The sequence below is a fragment of the Capsicum annuum genome, chromosome 10, assembly GCF_002878395.1.
Source record: "Capsicum annuum cultivar UCD-10X-F1 chromosome 10, UCD10Xv1.1, whole genome shotgun sequence".
Lineage (NCBI taxonomy): Eukaryota > Viridiplantae > Streptophyta > Magnoliopsida > Solanales > Solanaceae > Capsicum > Capsicum annuum.
In genome coordinates this window covers 1,330,756-1,348,168 of record NC_061120.1, presented here as the reverse complement: position 1 = coordinate 1,348,168, position 17,413 = coordinate 1,330,756, and the positions used below count along the sequence as shown (strand labels likewise).

General features: G+C 40.2%; 2 protein-coding genes across 3 annotated transcripts; both read left to right on the top strand.

Moving 5' to 3' along the window:
• Window positions 1-115: 115 nt before the first annotated feature.
• Window positions 116-6,766, top strand: LOC107845524 (DDRGK domain-containing protein 1). 2 transcript variants are annotated; one of them, XM_016689889.2, is made up of 9 exons: window positions 116-388; window positions 2,442-2,588; window positions 3,254-3,359; window positions 3,938-4,044; window positions 5,105-5,206; window positions 5,281-5,442; window positions 5,615-5,671; window positions 6,042-6,078; window positions 6,200-6,766. In XM_016689889.2, exons 2-9 carry the CDS (start codon window positions 2,469-2,471, stop codon window positions 6,406-6,408), a joined length of 900 nt encoding a protein of 299 aa, XP_016545375.2. In that variant the 5' UTR covers window positions 116-388; window positions 2,442-2,468; the 3' UTR covers window positions 6,409-6,766. The 2 variants fall into 2 exon arrangements, with proteins under 2 accessions (XP_016545375.2, XP_016545376.2); XM_016689890.2 differs by lacking the exons at window positions 116-388; window positions 2,442-2,588 and adding an exon at window positions 2,616-3,152.
• A 1,366-nt stretch (window positions 6,767-8,132) lies between these two features.
• Window positions 8,133-12,161, top strand: LOC107845917 (COBRA-like protein 10). Its single transcript, XM_016690429.2, has 3 exons — window positions 8,133-9,137; window positions 9,758-11,203; window positions 11,929-12,161. Exons 1-2 carry the CDS (start codon window positions 8,558-8,560, stop codon window positions 11,182-11,184), a joined length of 2,007 nt encoding a protein of 668 aa, XP_016545915.1. The 5' UTR covers window positions 8,133-8,557; the 3' UTR covers window positions 11,185-11,203; window positions 11,929-12,161.
• The last annotated feature ends 5,252 nt before the right edge of the window (window positions 12,162-17,413 follow it).

Sequence of the window (17,413 nt, the reverse complement as noted above, 5' to 3'; positions counted from 1 at the left end):
TAGTCCTCGATATATTTTTTTGATTTTGGGTATGGCAGGATACATAATACATCCGACGAAGATACATTTTTTCCTGTGTAAAGATACATAATTAGCCCATGTTATATTTTTTTTTGATTTTGGATCTGTCGAGATATTTAATTAGCTCTCGATATGTTCAACAAAAATACATAACTAGTTGAAATTTTTGTAATTACTTTATAAATGCGAAAATTTGTGTAAATATGATAAGTTAACATGTGTATTTATGTTATTTTTCAAATTAGACCCGAATACTTATTTAGTTCGACCCGCCAACTTCCCTCTTTCAGCTCAAATTCCATTGACCCGATCGGAACCGTCTCGGGAATTGTGCCTCTCCGGTGACCGCCGGCTATCTCTTTCTCAGGTAGCATAAACCCTAATCCCAAAATTGTTAACCTTCGTTGTTGATTTTTTACAAGTTAATTTGCTCAATTATGCATTAATTTTAATTAATTCGAATTTTGCTATATGAATTATCTATTGATATTCAGCTCTATTCAAGCTCATAGGATCCTAATTTTTGAATAAAGATTAAGCTTTTATGCTATTAACCTATGGCAACTCATTGATTTGCTTCGGTAACAGCAAATTTTTAATAAAGATTAAAATATTATTATCCAATTGCTAAGCTTCTTTGTTAGTGTGCTCAATTATGCCTTAATTTTAATTAATTTGGGTTTTGCTGTATGAATTATCTGTTATATTCAGTTCTATTCAAGCTCATGTGATCCTAATTTTTGAATAAGGATTAAATTTTTATGCTATTAATCTATGACAACTCATTTATTTGCTTCGGTAACAGCCTCTCTACCTCCGCGAGGTAGGGGTAAGGTCTACGTACTGTTATGATCCTATTGCAAAAACAAGAGAAGTACTACGTCGGTTATATAAGGTCTCAGGTTCAAATTTCTGTAGAGACCAAAAAAAAAATGCTAGGTGATTTTTTACCGATTTTTATAATCCAATTGTTAAGCTTCTTTGTTAATTTGCTTAATTATGCCTTAATTCAAATTAGTTTGAGTTTTTCTATATGAATTATCTGTTGATATTCAGCTTTATTTAAGCTAATGTGATTTTAATTTTTGAATAAAGATTAAATTTTTATGCTATTAACCTATGACAACTCATTGTTTTGCTTCGGAAACGCCCTCTCTACCTCAGCGAGGTAGGGGTAAGGTCTAAGTTGTGCGGACTCTTCAGTTTTGATGCCGCAACCGTGTTGGATCCTCCAAAAATACACTGACATTTTTGAAGAGTCTGAGCAACATAGGGTAAGGTCTAGATACATTCTACCCTCCCGAGACCCCAGTTGTGGGACTACACTGGGTATGTTGTTGTTGCAACCTATGTCAATACTCTTCCTTTATCTGGTTTGGACTGGATATGCTTTCTGAACTCGCTTTGGCAGAGTACAATTTCCGGTCGTTTTAAATAAGAGTTGATAAAAGAGATCACATAATTTTCTGTGGTGGAACATAATATCTCTCATCTCCCCCCGGTCATAAACACACCCGAAGTATCTGGTTTCCCTACGTGAACTATCACCAACTACTTATGAAAACACACCTCGACTATCTGTTGTTAGCTTTTCCTACCTGAGCGATGGTGATATTTAAGATAGGAAAAGTGAACAATTGATAGTTGAGGTATGCTTTGAAGAATAGTTGATGATAGTTTAGGTAGGAAACTTGCATACCTGATAGTTGAGAGATATGAAACTCAAAAAATTGGGATATTGTAGGTGTGTTTTTGACCCTTCACTCTTTTGTAAATTCAATCATGTGAAAACTTATCTGAAAAACTGCCATATATCCAAATCACTCTATCCTAATTGCTTATTGTCGAAGTTTTCTGGTCCATGTTAAGGACTTCGCAATTCGATTACAGTGATTTCTGTCTGCGTATAGAAACTGAAATTTCAATTTTTGAACACCCTTGTGATTTTGGCAAGTCAATTTGCTCAATTATGCTTCAACTCTAATTAGATGAATTTGTATAGCCTTAGAATGGATATGCATTGTGAAACTCATTTTGATGGAGTTCAATTTCTAATCAATTTAAAAATTTATCATGTGAAGTTAGCTGATGACTATTTTTCCCTTGAGCCAAGGGTCTGTTGGAAACAACCTCTCTATCTTTGAGGTCAGGATAATGTCTACGTACACTCTATCCTCTCCGAACCCTTCTTTGTGGGACTATACTGGGTATGTTGTTGTTCAAGTCAGCTGACATGAAAGACTGCCATATATCCAAATCATTCTATCCTAGTATGTCAAAGTTTTTCTGGTCTACATTAAGGAATTTGCTTAATTGTTCTTAAAGGCTTTTTCATAGCTCACTTATCATGCTTACCCTAAATTGTTTGGGGTTGAGACTTAGTTGTTGTACTTATCTTGCCTTGTGTATTGCACTTTCAGACAGGATACTGCACTAAGTATTGAAAAATGGAGGACTTCTTGGTAGCGATTCTTTCGATGCTTTTGGTTTTGGCATTAATTCCGCTTTATCTGTGGAAGCGCAGCCAAAATTCTCAGTCTTCCAGAGAACATGAAGATGAACCTCAGGTTGAATTGTGTTCCCTTTTGTCGATGGTTTCTTGCAGCTTGTTTTCTGTTACAAACTTGGAACATAAGAGGAGTACTCTTGAAAGTTCTCCGGTACAAGGTGATGGAGAGAGGGGTTTGATTCTTTGACCATCCTAACTAGACATTTATCTGGAAGTGGCATCACATCATTGGAGTTTGAGAAGATTTTGAACTGATGCTAGGATTAAAGTTTTGGTAGAAGTATAATAATTAGTACTTGGCCCATTTTATAATATTTGACTGATATGATGAGTTTAAGATGTTAATATGAACTTAATTTTATATTACTGACATTGATAGAAATATCAAGAGTACTGGTTTAAAGTAGTTTGATAAAGTAAATATCACATCACTTTTAAAGTTTGGATTGTTTAATGAATTTGATTTCTTAAAGGTATGAAAGTTGTAAAGAAATGTTATTATGTTGAACATCTTGGGATGTCCTGAAATGGGGAAAGAGTATGTATAAATCGGAATGGAGGGAGTGCTAGATGTCAGCATTAATATACTCACTATGATGGCATTGCTGGAGGACTTGTAAAGGTGTCTTGATGCTGTTTAATCGTCATTGAATTTGGAGAAACAAGAAACTAACAAACCATTCAAATTCAGCAAGAACTAAAACTATTATCGGCTAATATCAGGTTGAGAGGAGGGAAACTGTAGTAAGAGCCACTGGAGGGCGGCGAATGCGTCGAAGACCAGCTTCTTCAGCTGCCAGCACATCTTCGGCTGCAGCCACTATAAATGGTATCTCTTCTTCATATCTTGCTCTATTAGAAATGTTTGATTAAATTTCTTCTTGTAATATCTAATTATATTTTTCTTTTCTTATCTGTTTAGCTTGTTTATTTTATAGTCTAAAGATATGGTTTTTCTTTTATCATGATGCTTTTCTTGTGATTATCTTGCCCATCTGGTTTCATCTGTCAAGTTGGAGAGTAAAAAAGAAATAGGCCACCGTTTCTCACCTTTGTGCCCCTGCTTCAAAGTAGAATATGCAAGACAAAACTACAGGAGGATCCTTCCATTCATTCAAAATGAGGCTAATTACGTATGGTTTATTGAATTGGCTATAACTCTGTTGCTGTATGTTCATCCTCATTACAACCTTTGTAAAAATGGTGCATCAAATTAGAAGTAAAGGGTTACATTCATGCACAAAGACACATTTGTTGTTGCTCTTCTTGGCATGAAGATGTATTTTCTTGAGTGACTTTAGGTGGCCTAGCTCTTCTTGATTATTGTTCCCAAGCTGCTTTGCATGTTTTAGGTGCTCTAGAGCGAGTTGAAGATTCATGTTTATATATTTTTTCAAATATGTACAGAACTGGCTGATGACAGTGATGATGAAGAACCTGGAGATGGATATTATGCAGCAAAATCATCAAAGAAAAAGGAAAAGAAGCGTCAAGAGCGGGATGCACAAAGACAGGTACCTCAAATTTTAAGCAATTTGCCTTTTATTCTTGCAACATAGATTAAGCACAGGATAGAAAAATGTCCAAACGATGGGATTATTGGCTATTATCAGGAATATGTTAGCAATGTCTAGTATGAGAATATAGTGGTTAAAGACATTCAAATGCTTATCAAATGTTAGTTTCTCTCAGTTTCTCTCTTTTTTTTTTTTTCATAACTAATTTATGTTCTAGTAATCATCAAATGTGTAATTACAAAACTATAGCCTAGCTATAACTCAGCTAGCTATCCAGAAAAGAAAACACGAGACTACCTTGCAGAAACTTAGAACATTAACTTTTGCAATGCAGTTTGTAATATAGGTTCCGGTCTAAAAGCACAAGCATAAGCAATCTCCTTAGCAATGCATTCCCAAGTCTTGCTCTTTCCTTCAAAGATTATCTGCTTCCTCTCTATCCATGTCACATGGACACATTCAGCAAAAAAGGTTCTGAAAAGCTGAGCGGCATGTGATATCCCTTTAGAGTACTTTCTGCAGCCCATATCAAATATTGATCCCAGGTAGTAGCGCTCATTCTAGCTCTCTGCAACCATTGGTGTACTCTTGCCCATAGTCCTTTAGTAAAGCAGCATTAACAGACAAGTGTTCCCTATTCTCATCATGAACTTGACAATGCTTTGGATTCATATGGAATCCTCACTTGATCAATATGTTCAGTATCAGTAATTTCCCTTGTAAGTGTAACCATTAACATTATTCTTGAACTCTAATAAGCACTTCCATTTTAACTCTAGGATAGTCAGGCAACAGCTGTAAATAGATTTAACACATTTTGCAGTGTGGTTATAATGGTATTCACCTTAAGGCTCCCTCCAAGATTCATGAATACCCACTTCGATGAGCCTAAGTTATACCGGACATGACTCGTCTTTTAGATTCGGAACTGAATATGCAATGCTGTTGCAGCAACATTGTTTTTTCCCCCCTTAAAAAAGGGTATTTCTATTGCCTCTTGCAATTTTTAGCAATTGAAAATCAAAGTTGGTCATGAATCTTCTCATTGACTATATAGGCTGAAGAAGCTGCTCGGGAATCAAGACAGACAAAGCAAAGCCACTATGACGAAATCAGGAGGAAGAAGGAGGAAGAGCGTGAAGCTAAAGAGCGTGCACTGGTAAGTATCTGTCTCTGCAGAATCACTTGATGTGTTGCAGGATCCTTTTGAAAAAACTAGGATAATCTGTGTAGGAAGAAGAAGCCAAGGCTCGACAGGCCAAAGAGGAAGAAGCTGCTGCCTTAGAGTTTGAAAAATGGAAAGGTGAAATTTCTGTTGATGCCGAAGGAACTACTGAAAATGAAGTACAAGATGGAAGCCAGGGTCTGCTTTTTGATTTTGTGGAATACATTAAGGTAATCTTAATTCATGCCAGTTGAGTAATGACAAGCCAAAGATTCATATACTATATATCTACATTTTCCCTCTTCTTTTTCTTTTGCCTTATGGATGTGGTGCTCTTTCTTGAAAAATACATTTTCCCTCTAATTCGCCCTAGAATTATTAACATTTGTCTAAATGTTGCAGAAACACAAATGTGTGCCGTTGGAGGATCTTGCGGCAGAATTCAAGTTAAGGACTCAGGTAAGCACCTTTGTCCTGTTGCCTATTTTTGGATGTTGGTCACCATATCGCCTTTTTTTACTGTGTTAAGTAGTGTGTGTTAGTTTTGGCTCTCTGAAAAGGAACATCCAAGGAAGCTAGTTCATGTTGATCTTCTTTCGTTGTAGTAGATTGTCGAGTTAAAGTTGCTCATCTTCCTACACTTAGAAGAGGCTGTTTCCACGTGCTTGCTTACTGAACACCGTAACACCGTAGCATTAGTAATAGCACGTATATTCCAGGAAAACTTTTTTCCTTCATACCAAACACACCCGTAATGTTCTCACTATAAGCTATACGCTATTCTTGAATCACCCACTCATTGCCTGTTACTGTTTATTTCTTTATGCAGGAGTGTATCAATCGTATCCATTCGCTTGAAGAAATGGGTATTCTCCTTTCCTTTCTCTGAACATTTCGATCAAATTTTGTTGTCCTTTCTTGAATCCACGACTTCTTGTTCCTCCCGCACTAACCCAACGATAAATATTTTGATGTGATTCTCATCAGGGAGACTTTCCGGTGTCATGGATGATAGAGGGAAATACATATACATCTCACTAGAAGAAATGAGAGCTGTCGCCGACTATATTAGACGCGAAGGTAGAGTCAGTATCTCACACTTAGCTAGCAAGTCTAATCAATTCATAGACTTGGAACCCAAGGTTGAGTTAGTTGAGGATATAGCCAGCATTGAGGAGACCACTGTTGCTTGCTAAGTCGCTCGGACTCTTCGAAAATGTCATGGGGTGCGTGGTGGATCCTTGAAAAGTAGTGCATTTTCGGAGGCTCCGACACAGGTGCGGCAACATTATTAGGGATGTTCAAATGAACTTTTATGTATAATTCTATGGAAAATCAAATGTTTAATAGGACATAGTTTACCCTAATTTACATGCATTTTCTTCTCCTATCCTGTTAGGGGGGTGTTCATCAGTCGGTTCGGTACTCTCTTAGAAGCTTTCCGTCTGATATTTTCGGTTTTTGATTTTTAAAAATGTTCGACCAATAGCATACCGAGGTTAGTTCGATTTGGTTCAATTTTTCATTTTTTCGGTTTGGGTTATCGCGTTTCAATGATTCCGATATTACACCAAGTTTGTAAAATACTTCGGTTACAAAATCATATCGACAGATGTGCTGGGATGGTCGGGATCCCTAGACTCCATCCTTAACTAGAGGTATCAGTGATATATTAGATCGGTGGACTAACATACACGAAAAAACGCATAAAATCCGATGGTTAATTACATAACTTCGTATCGTGTTGTATTATATCGTACTGTATTGTTTTATGAATATAGTGCTTAGATATATACTGTATTGTTTTTTCAGTTACGTAATGTCATATATCAACAATTTGAAGAATAAACCTACAAGAAAGTCGAGTACAATATAGACGTACAATTTATAGAAATGTAGATCTAAATAAATAAAGATTGAAATGAGAAAAAAAATAAAAACTAACCACGCGATCACATCAAATTAACCATTACACAACACGTAAGACTTTACGATGAACTTACCGATATTATAGAATAATAAAATTTAAGTTACAATCAAAATAAACATTATATTTAAACTAATATAATAGGTAACAACCATCCAAACAAGTTGGTATTCTTTCTTTTGGAAATATTACATAAACATGTCATTTAGCTCGGCTGACATCTACGCCCTTCAACTTTTTATAAATTAAACAGGTAAACACACATATCCTATGTGACAGAATACACGTAGGATGCGATTAAGTTTAACGAGTAGACACATCTTATGTGACATAATACACGTAGGAAGCGAATTGCTGCGTAGGATGCGTGTGTTTACTTGTTCACTTTTATACTAGTTTAACCGAACACACCCAATATAATACACGTAGGACGCGATTAAGTTTAACACATAGAGACATCCTATGTGACATAATACATGTAAGAAGCAAATAGCCACGTAAGACTCATATATTTATTTGTTCAATTTTATACTAGTTTAACCGAACACACCCAAAATTAAAGGACACATACGCTAGCTAAGGCCAAATTAAAGAGCACATTTATATATTACTCCCTGCATTTCATTTTATGTGTCGTCATTTTTTTTTCGTCCGTTTAAAAAAGAATGTCACCTTTCCTTATTTGGTAACTATTTAAAGACACGTACACTTCCACTTTTATTCTTATTAGTCCCACTTAATTAAAGATACTATTAACATATTTTTTAATAAATAATAATTTGGTAAAAATCATCAGATCTTTTCTTATTTCTTAAATTCCATACCCGATCAAACTATAACACATAAAATGAAACCATAGAAGTTTGTTTTTCTCTAACCCCCCCTTAAAATTTGGCAAAAAAACCACAAAATATCATTGTTGGCTAACTCTAGTACATTAAACATATCTTTCATTTCTAACCACCAAATTTTTTTATAAATACTTCATTTAACACATATAGGAAAGAACACATATTCATTTCTAACCATCAAAAAAAAAACAAAATTCATTCAACATATATATATATATATATATATATATATATATATTTATCTACACATTTAGAAAAAGAAAAACATATTATTTTTCATTTCTAACCATCAAAAAAATCATCCAAACATATATATAGAAAAACATATTATTTTGTGTTTTGTCCTTAAAAATAGACATAAACTTGAGGACGAACGTTGAAAGTTGAACAACTTATTTGTGTATCGTTCATTTTATCACGCTCTATTATTCCAACATTAATTAAACTTATTTGGAATTGAGACGTACTATCTAGTTGATCTTTTGATTGCCGTGTGTTATTTTTTATCACGCGGCATCAAAGTATAATCATAAAAACATACGCGAAAAAAAAAAATAGATATAACAAATGAATGCAAGAAGTGAAGGAATGAAAATACCATGGATATACATTGTGTTTGTAGCAGCAGCATTGATATTTGGTACAGTGTGTAATGGTCAAGATTATGGTGGTGAGACACCAGTCGCGGCAGCGCCACCACCAGCGCAAGATAACTGCGATGGTGTGTTTGTATCGTATGCATTTGATAGTAGAGAGCGCGAATATCCTTTCGTGAAGAATGTATCAGCACAAGCGTGGGCGTTTAGCTCGCTGTTAACCGTGATAAATACTGGTTTGTTTGAGCTAAAATCATGGAAAGTACATGTAGGTTTTCAACACAAAGAACTTTTGGTATCTACTGATGGTGCTGTTGCTGTTGAAGGCGATGGTTTTCCGGTTAAAGTTGGGAAGAATGGTACTGTTTTGGCTGGTTTTCCGCAATCTGATTTGAAAACTGCGATTGATACAGCCGGAGATTTTACACAGATGGCGGCGCAGGTGAAGATAAAAGGGACACAATTTGGTGTTCCTACTAAAAGTACTCCAATGCCTAAGACTATTAAGCTTCTCAATGATGGGTATAAATGCCCTGCTCCTACGCGATACAGTAAGTATACATGTTTTTTTTCTCGATAATAAACTGAGTTCACGATCAAATATGAGTCACGTGCGTGCATGCATGCATGATATTTGATTATGAGAGCATGCATGCGAGTAAGGGTAAACCGAGGTGTTTACATAGAACCATGACTTGTGTCATCGATCATCAGGAATCCTCACGAGATGGATTTCATCTCTTTGTACACAACGTAAGTATCTTTTAGGGGATGCAGAGCGTTTTTCTCTGATGTAAGTCTCAATATATCGTCAACTGACGTGGAAAATCATCTTTTCACTATACGTATAATAGATATTTCCAACGGAACTAAAAAGAAGTCGATCATGATGATTTGTCTACACGATTACATGGTTATAGAATATGCATGTGGCGATCGTCCTAATATATTTGGATAAAATGAGGTGATTTCTTTTTATATCTGTCCAAAGCCGTGGTTATTTGAGTTATCCGGAGCTTATAGGTATGTGATGGAACTAATCGAGGTCAATGCAAGCTGACCCAAACACTACTGTCGTAATATTTTCTATACAAAATGCCTGTTTACTGAATATTTGTGTACTAATTGTTTCGGATTCTGAAAATGTTTTGTCTGCTGCGAAATATTGCAGAAACTTATATGCAGATGTGCTGCAAAAGGGATCCTAAGTACAAGCCAAAAAATACTACCATCAAGTTCATGCCTCGTCAATACGGAGACCTCTCATTCTCATACGACATTCTATCCGCTTTTGACAACAAGTATCAAGCTCAGGTCACCATCGACAACATCAACCCATTAGGACGTCTTGATCATTGGAACTTGACGTGGGAATGGATGAGGAACGAGTTCATTTATAGCATGAAAGGCGCTTACCCTCGCAAAAAAGATCCATCTGAATGCATTTACGGACCTCAAGGACAATACTACAAGGATTTCGACTTCACTACTGTCCTGAATTGCCAAAAGAAGCCGGTCATATCTGATCTGCCAACCGAAATGGAAAACGATGACAAAGTTGGCAAGTTACCTTATTGTTGCAGAAACGGATCTATTTTGCCAACTATTATGAACGCGACTAAGGCTCGATCTATTTTCCAGTTGCAAGTCTTCAAACTTCCTCCTGATTTGAACAGAACCGCGTTGTATCCGCCTCAGAACTGGAAAATCGAGGGTACTGTTAACCCGACCTACAAATGTGGTCCACCTATTAGAGTTGATCCATCAGGATTCCCTGATCCTAGTGGAACCGGCATGACTTCTAGTGCTGTTGCTAGTTGGCAAGTCACTTGCAACATTACGCGTCCAAAGCCAAAAGAGGCGAAATGCTGTGTTTCTTTCTCAGCGTTCAACGCTGAATCTGTTATCCCTTGCAACACTTGTTCCTGTGGCTGTCAAGAGACGTCTAAGTGCGACGCCAAGGCAAAGGCGTTGCTTCTCCCTTCGCAAGCACTTCTAGTTCCTTTCAAGGACAGGGAAAAGCTGGCTAAAGAATGGCACAGGATCAAGCATTTAGGCTCTATGCCAAAGAAACTCCCTTGTCCTGATAACTGTGGGATGAGTGTCAATTGGCACTTGGAAAGCAATACCGAGACCGGATGGACAGCTCGTATAACTCTCTTTAACTGGGGAGATATCGCTTTTGAGGACTGGTTTACGGCTATTGAAATGAAGAAGAATGTAGCTAATGGCTACGAAAATGTATACTCCTTCAACGGCACTAAGTTAGCGCAACGCAACAACACTATTTTCATGCAAGGGCTGAAAGGATTGAACTATTTGGTTGGTGAAGTAAATGGAACTAATCCTGATGCTGATCCAAGAGTACCTGGAAAACAACAAACAATCATATCATTCGTGAAGAAACATACACCAAAAATCAACGTTCAAGCCGGAGATGGATACCCTTCTAAGGTAATCTTCAACGGAGAAGAATGCGCTATTCCAACAGAGTTTCCAAAAAGCCATGCAGCAGCATTGAAATCCCATGTTGGTTTGTTGTCTGCAGTTTTGCTTGCTCTCCTCACTTTCCTTGTGTTGACAGATCAATTACACTGATATTTCATCCTATCAACTGGTATACTCACACATCCTCTTTTGTATAAAATCTGAATATCATCATATAAATCGATGTGTTTGGTATTACAGAAGTCATTTTATCGAAAATATTTTCTTGAAAAACGTTTTCTAGATATAATATGTATTCATATTAAACATTGATGATAATATTAGCAAACTAACCTCATAGCATTTTTCCCGCTTGTGGAATTACACTAGGTTTGTTGTTATTGTTGTTGCTGTAGCCGGATAGTGTTTAGATGAAATTTCGAGTTTAAAGATTGATAGTAATATCTAAGGATGTGTTTGGTACGAAGGAAAATGATTTCCACGAAAAAATGTTTTCCTAGAACAAAAGTTTCCTCCAAACCAAACACAGTACTCTTTAAGTGTTGGCTTATAGACATAACATGAAGTTAAGAGTTAGGGCTCGTTTGGTTGGGAAACAAGTTATCCCGAAATTGTTACTAATTTTTTGAAAAAACATTTTCGATCATATCAAACGCACCACAATGTGGTTGGTTTTTTAACTATTACCATGTTGTTTTATCCCCGTAATTAGCAACGGCGGTCGTGGATCTAGAGTATGTGTTCATTGGAATTTTGTATATGTATTAAGAGATTTACCATAAATATTTGACAATGTACTCAGTTACTGTTGTATATTGACTTAAGATCGTTATAAGAACTTGCAAACTTTAAATCCTGGATCTGCCTCTGATGATTAGTGCTTATTTGTTGCAGGATTTCTGTTTTAAGATTTTCTATAGAAGCAAAAGGACATGAAGTTGGGAGTGGAAAAGGAGAAATTGAATCAAGAAAAGAAAATCCCAAGACATAATTTGGAAATTAGAAGACTTTGTAACAAAGTTATTAAGACAGAAAAATGAATGTATACTTGTTTGATTGATGTATCTAAAATTTATTAAACTCACACACAAAAAAATGGAAACATGAAACTATTTTTTCTTCTTGTATAGTGGGTATTTGGTGGTGAGAGTAATTGGATATTGTTAAAACTTTTTATGTTATTCAATAGGAAGTACATAAAATGGATTATAGACTTTTAGATATACTATTTATTCTAGTTCTTCACAAGGAGTACTATTTTTACTATTTTCTTTAAATTTAGTACTCTTTTCAAATAGTTGTTTATTATCCTTCGTCCATCTTCACTTGTTCATGTTACTAAAAATAGATATCTAATAATACATGTCAAGTTTGGAAACTAATGGAAAATGGCTCCCCGACCCTGCCAAAGCAACTCAATCCATTTAATAGGCCAACTGGGGGGTTGCCGGTCGGTTTTAGGCCCAAAAAGTCCCCTGGAGGACAAAATAACACTTCTTAGTGAGACGTAGCGGAGAGCCCGTTGCACCGAACCTGAGCTGCTATACCGAATCCCCCGCTGGCCCCATCGCTTCTATTTGATGTAATATAGTATAGAGGCTGAAGGCGAGAAATCATCAAGCCAATGGGCAAACTAGTTCTTTAGCAAAATCCGTAGTCTTTCAAGCTATGGATAAGAGAGATAGGATCGTGCCCCAGGACCACCCCCCGAACTGTGGGCTATAGCACACCGATTTGGCCCACAAATAGCCTTTTCGTGCCGTTTCGCCCGTTTGACCATCCAAACCGCCCTGCCCACCCCAATGACCCACACTAGGCCTCTCCCCAGCCTGTCTAGGGAAACCCAATCAATTTTTGGAAAAATAACGCCCTGCCCCCGGACCTTTCCCAAAAACGTGGGCTATAGTACATCAATTTAGCTCAAAAATGGTCCGTTCGCACTGTTTCGACAGTTTAACCACCTAAATCGCCCCGTCCAGTCCAATGGCTCATACTAGGCCACTCCTCAGTATGCCTGAGGCAGTCCGATCAATTTTTGGCCAAAATCAAGCCCGAACCCCGGGCCCACACCAATAACCATGGGCTATAGCACACCGATTTGATCCAAAAATGGCCAGTTCACGCCGTTTTGCCCGTTTGACCACCTAAACCGCCCCGCCCACCCCAATGGCCTACACTAGGCCGCTCCCCAGCCTGCCTGCGGAAGTTTGGTTGATTTTCAGCCAAAATAACGCCTATCCCCTGGGCCAACCCCGAAAATCGTGGGCTATAGCACACCGATTTGGCCCAAAAATAGCCCGTTCTTGCTGTTTCGCCTGTTTGACCACCCAAACTGCCTCGCCTACCCCAATGGCCCACACTAGGCTGCTCTCCAGCCTATCTGGGGTAGCCCGATTGATTTTTAGCCAAAATCACGCCCGGCACCCGAACCCACCCCTAAAACCTTGGGCTATAGCGCACCGATTTATCCCGAAAATGACCGTTCGCGCTGTTTCGCTCGTTTGACCACACAAACCTCCCCGCCCACCCCAATGGCCCACACCAAGCCACTCCTCAGCCTGCCAAGGGAAGCCCAATTGATTTTCAGCCAAACTCACGCCCAACCCCTGGCCTACTTAAAAAAGTCGTGGGCGATAGCCCACCGATTTAGCACGAAAACAACCTGTTCGTACTATTTCGCCCATTTGACCTCCCTAACCACTCCACCTACCCCAATGACCCATACTAAGCTGCTCCCCAGCCTGCCAGGGGAAACTCAGTCAATTTTTGGCCAAAAGTATGCCCGTCACATGGGCCCTCCCTAAAAACTGCGGGTTATAGCACACCGATTTAGCTTGAAAATGGCTTGATCGCGTCGTTTCACCTGTTTGACCACACAAACCGTCCCGCCTACCTCAATAGCCCATACTAGGCTGCTTTCCAGCCAACATGGGGCAACCCGATCGATTTTTGGCCAAAATCACGCTTGATCATCGGGCCCACCCCAAAAATCGTGAGCTATAGCACACTGATTTGGCCTAAAAATGGTCATTTGTGCCGTTTCTCCCGTTTGACCACCCAAACTGCCTCGCCTACCCCAATGGCCTACACTAAGTCGCTCTCTAGATTGCCTGAGGTATCTCGGTTGATTTTTAGCCAAAATCACGCCTTGCCTCGAGGCCCACCCCTAAAAACGTGGGCTAAAACACATCGATTTGGCCCTAAAATGATCCGTTCGCACCGTTTGACCACCCAAACTGCCTTGCCTACCCCAAAGGGCCATACTAGGCCGCTCCCTAGCTTATCTGGGACAGCCCAATCAATTTTCGATCAAAATCACGCTCGACCCCTGGGCCCACCCTAAAAACCGTTGGCTATAGCACACTGAATTGGCTCAAAAATGAACTATTTTTGCTGTTTCTCACGTTTGACCACACAAACTACCCAAAAATTCACAAAGGCCCATACTAGGCCGCTCCTAGGCCTACCTGGGCCAGCCCGATCGATTTTCGGCAAAAATCACGCCTAACCCCCGGGCCCACCCCAGAAAACATGGGCTATAGCACACCGAATTGGCCAAAAAATAGCCTATTAACTTGTTTGACCACCTAAACTGCCTAAAAAACAACAAAGGCCCACACTAGGCCGTTTCCAGGCCTGCCTGGGCCATCCTAGTCGATTTTTGGCAAAAATCACGCCCGGCTTCCAGGCCAATCTCTAAAATTATGGGATATAGCACACTAAATTGGCTCAAAAATGGCCCGTTCGCGCCGTTTTGCCCGTTTGACAACCCAAACAGCCGAAAAAACTACAAAGGCCCACACTAGGCCGCTACTAGGCTTGCCTAGGCCAGCCCAGTTGATTTTCAGCCAAAAATACGCCCCGCCTCAGGCCCACCCTAAAAACCATGGGCTTTAGCACACCAAATTGGCCAAAAAATGGTCCATTCGCACCGTATTGCCCGTTTGTCAACCCAAACCACCCAAAAAACCACAAAGGCCCACACAAGGCTGCTCTCAGGCCTGCCTGGGCCGACCCTATTGATTTTCAGCAAAAATCACCCCTGGCCCAGAGGTCCACCCCCAAAACTGTTTGGCCATAGCACACCGAATTAGCCCAAAAATGGTCGTTCAAGCCGATTCGCCCATCTGACCACCCAAACTGCCCAAAAACCACTAAACCTAGACTAGGCTACTTCTAAACCTTCTTGGGCCCGCCCGATTGATTTTTGGCCAAAATTATGCCGGGTCCCTAGGGTCATCTCGAAAACTATGGGCTATGGTATATCGAATTGGCTTGAAAATGGCCCGTTAGTGCCGTTTTGCCCATTTGACCACCCTAACCCCCAAAAAACCACAAAAGCCTACACTAGGCCACTTCCAGGCCTTCCTGGGCTAACCCAGTCGATTTTCATCCAAAATAACGCTTGGACCCCGAGCCCAACCCAAACAACCCAGGCTATAGCACACTAAATTAGCCCAAAAATAGCCCGTTTGCACCGTTTTGCACATTTGACCACCCAACCGCCCAAAAAACTACAAAGGCCCAAACTAGGCCGCTCCCAAGCCTGCCTGGGCAACCCGATTGATTTTTCAGCCAAAATCAAGCCTGACCTCCGAGTCCACCCCGAAAACCATGGGTTATAGCAAACCAAATTAGCTCAAAAATGGCCAGTTCGTGCTATTTTGCTTGTTTCACCACCCAATCCACTAAGAAAACACAAAGGCCCACACTAGGCCTCTCTCCGGCCTGCCTGGGCCAGGCCAGTTGAATTTTCATCCAAAATCACGCCCGACCCCCGAGCCCACCCCAAAAACCATGGCAATACCACACCAAATTGTCCCAAAAAGGCCCATTCTAGCTGTTTCACCCGTTTGACCACCCAAATTGCCCAAAAAACCACAAAGGCCCATACTAGGCCAGTCCCACGCCTGTCTGGGATAGCCCGATCGATTTTTGGTAGAAATCACACTCGTACCCTGGGCTCACCCCCAAAACCATAGACTATAGCTCATCGAATTGGCCCAAAAATGGCCTATTCGCGCTGTTTCACCCCTTTGACCATCCAAATCACCAAAATACTACAACGTCCCACACTAGCCGCTCCTCTACCTGGGCCAACCCGATTAATTTTTAGCTAAAATCATACCTGAACCCGGGCCCACCCTTAAGAACGCTGCTATAGCACACCGATATTGCCTAAAAATGGCCCGTTCTTGTCATTTCGCCTGTTTGACCAACAAAACCGCCCAAAAAAATACAAAGGCCCATACTAGGCCGCTCCCAAGCCTGCCTGGTCTAGCCCGGTCGATTTTTGGCCCAAATCATACCAGAACCCCGGGCCCACCCTAAAAACCGTGGGCTATAGCATCTGAACTTGCCCCAAAATAGCCCGTTCGTGCCGTCACACTCGTTTGACCACCCATATAGCCTAAGAAACCACAAAAGGACCACACTAGGCCGCTCCTAGGCCTGTTGATTTTTGGCCAAAATCATGCTCCATCTCTGGGCCCACCACAAAAACTGTAGGCTATAGCACACCAAATTGGCCCACAAATGGCCCGTTCACGCTGTTTCGCTCGTTTGACCACCTAAATCGCCCAAAAAACCACAAAGGCCTACATTAGGTTGCTCCCAGGCGTGCCTGAGCCATCTTGATCAATTTTTGGCCAAAATCACGCTCGGCCCCTAGGGCCAACCCAAAAACTGTGGGCTATATCACACCAAATTTGCCCGAAAATAGCCCTTTTGCACCGTTTCACTCGTTTGACCACCCAAACCACCCAAAAACCCATAAAGTCCCACACTAAGCCTCTCCCAGGCCTGCTTGGGCTATCTCGGTCAATTTTCGACCAAAAGTATGCCTGGCCTTCGTGTTCACCCCAATAACCGTTGGCTATAGCATACCGAATTAGCCCAAAAATGGCCCGTTTGTGCTGTTTCGCCTGTTTGACCTCCTTAACCGCCCTAAAAAATGATAAAGGCCCACACTAGGCCGCTCTAAGCCTCCTAGTTAGCCCGAATAATTTTTGGCCAAAAACACGTGTGGACCTTGGGCCCACCCTAAAAATTGGGGCCTATAGCACACCGAATTGGTCCAAAAATAGCCCGTTCATGTTGTTTCCCTTGTTTGACCATCCAAACCGCCCAAAAAACCACAAAGGCCTATACTAGGTCGGTCCCAAGCCTGCCTGGGCCAGCCCGATCGATTTTTGGTCAAAATCACGCCCGACCCTGGGCTCACCCTAAAAATCATAGGCTATAGCATACTGAATTTGCCCAAAAATAAACCATTCATGCCGTTTCTCCCGTTTGACCACCCAAACGAACCAAAAACCACAAAGGCACACACTAGGCAGTTTCCAGGCCTGCCTGGGTAAGCCTGATCAATTTTCAGCCA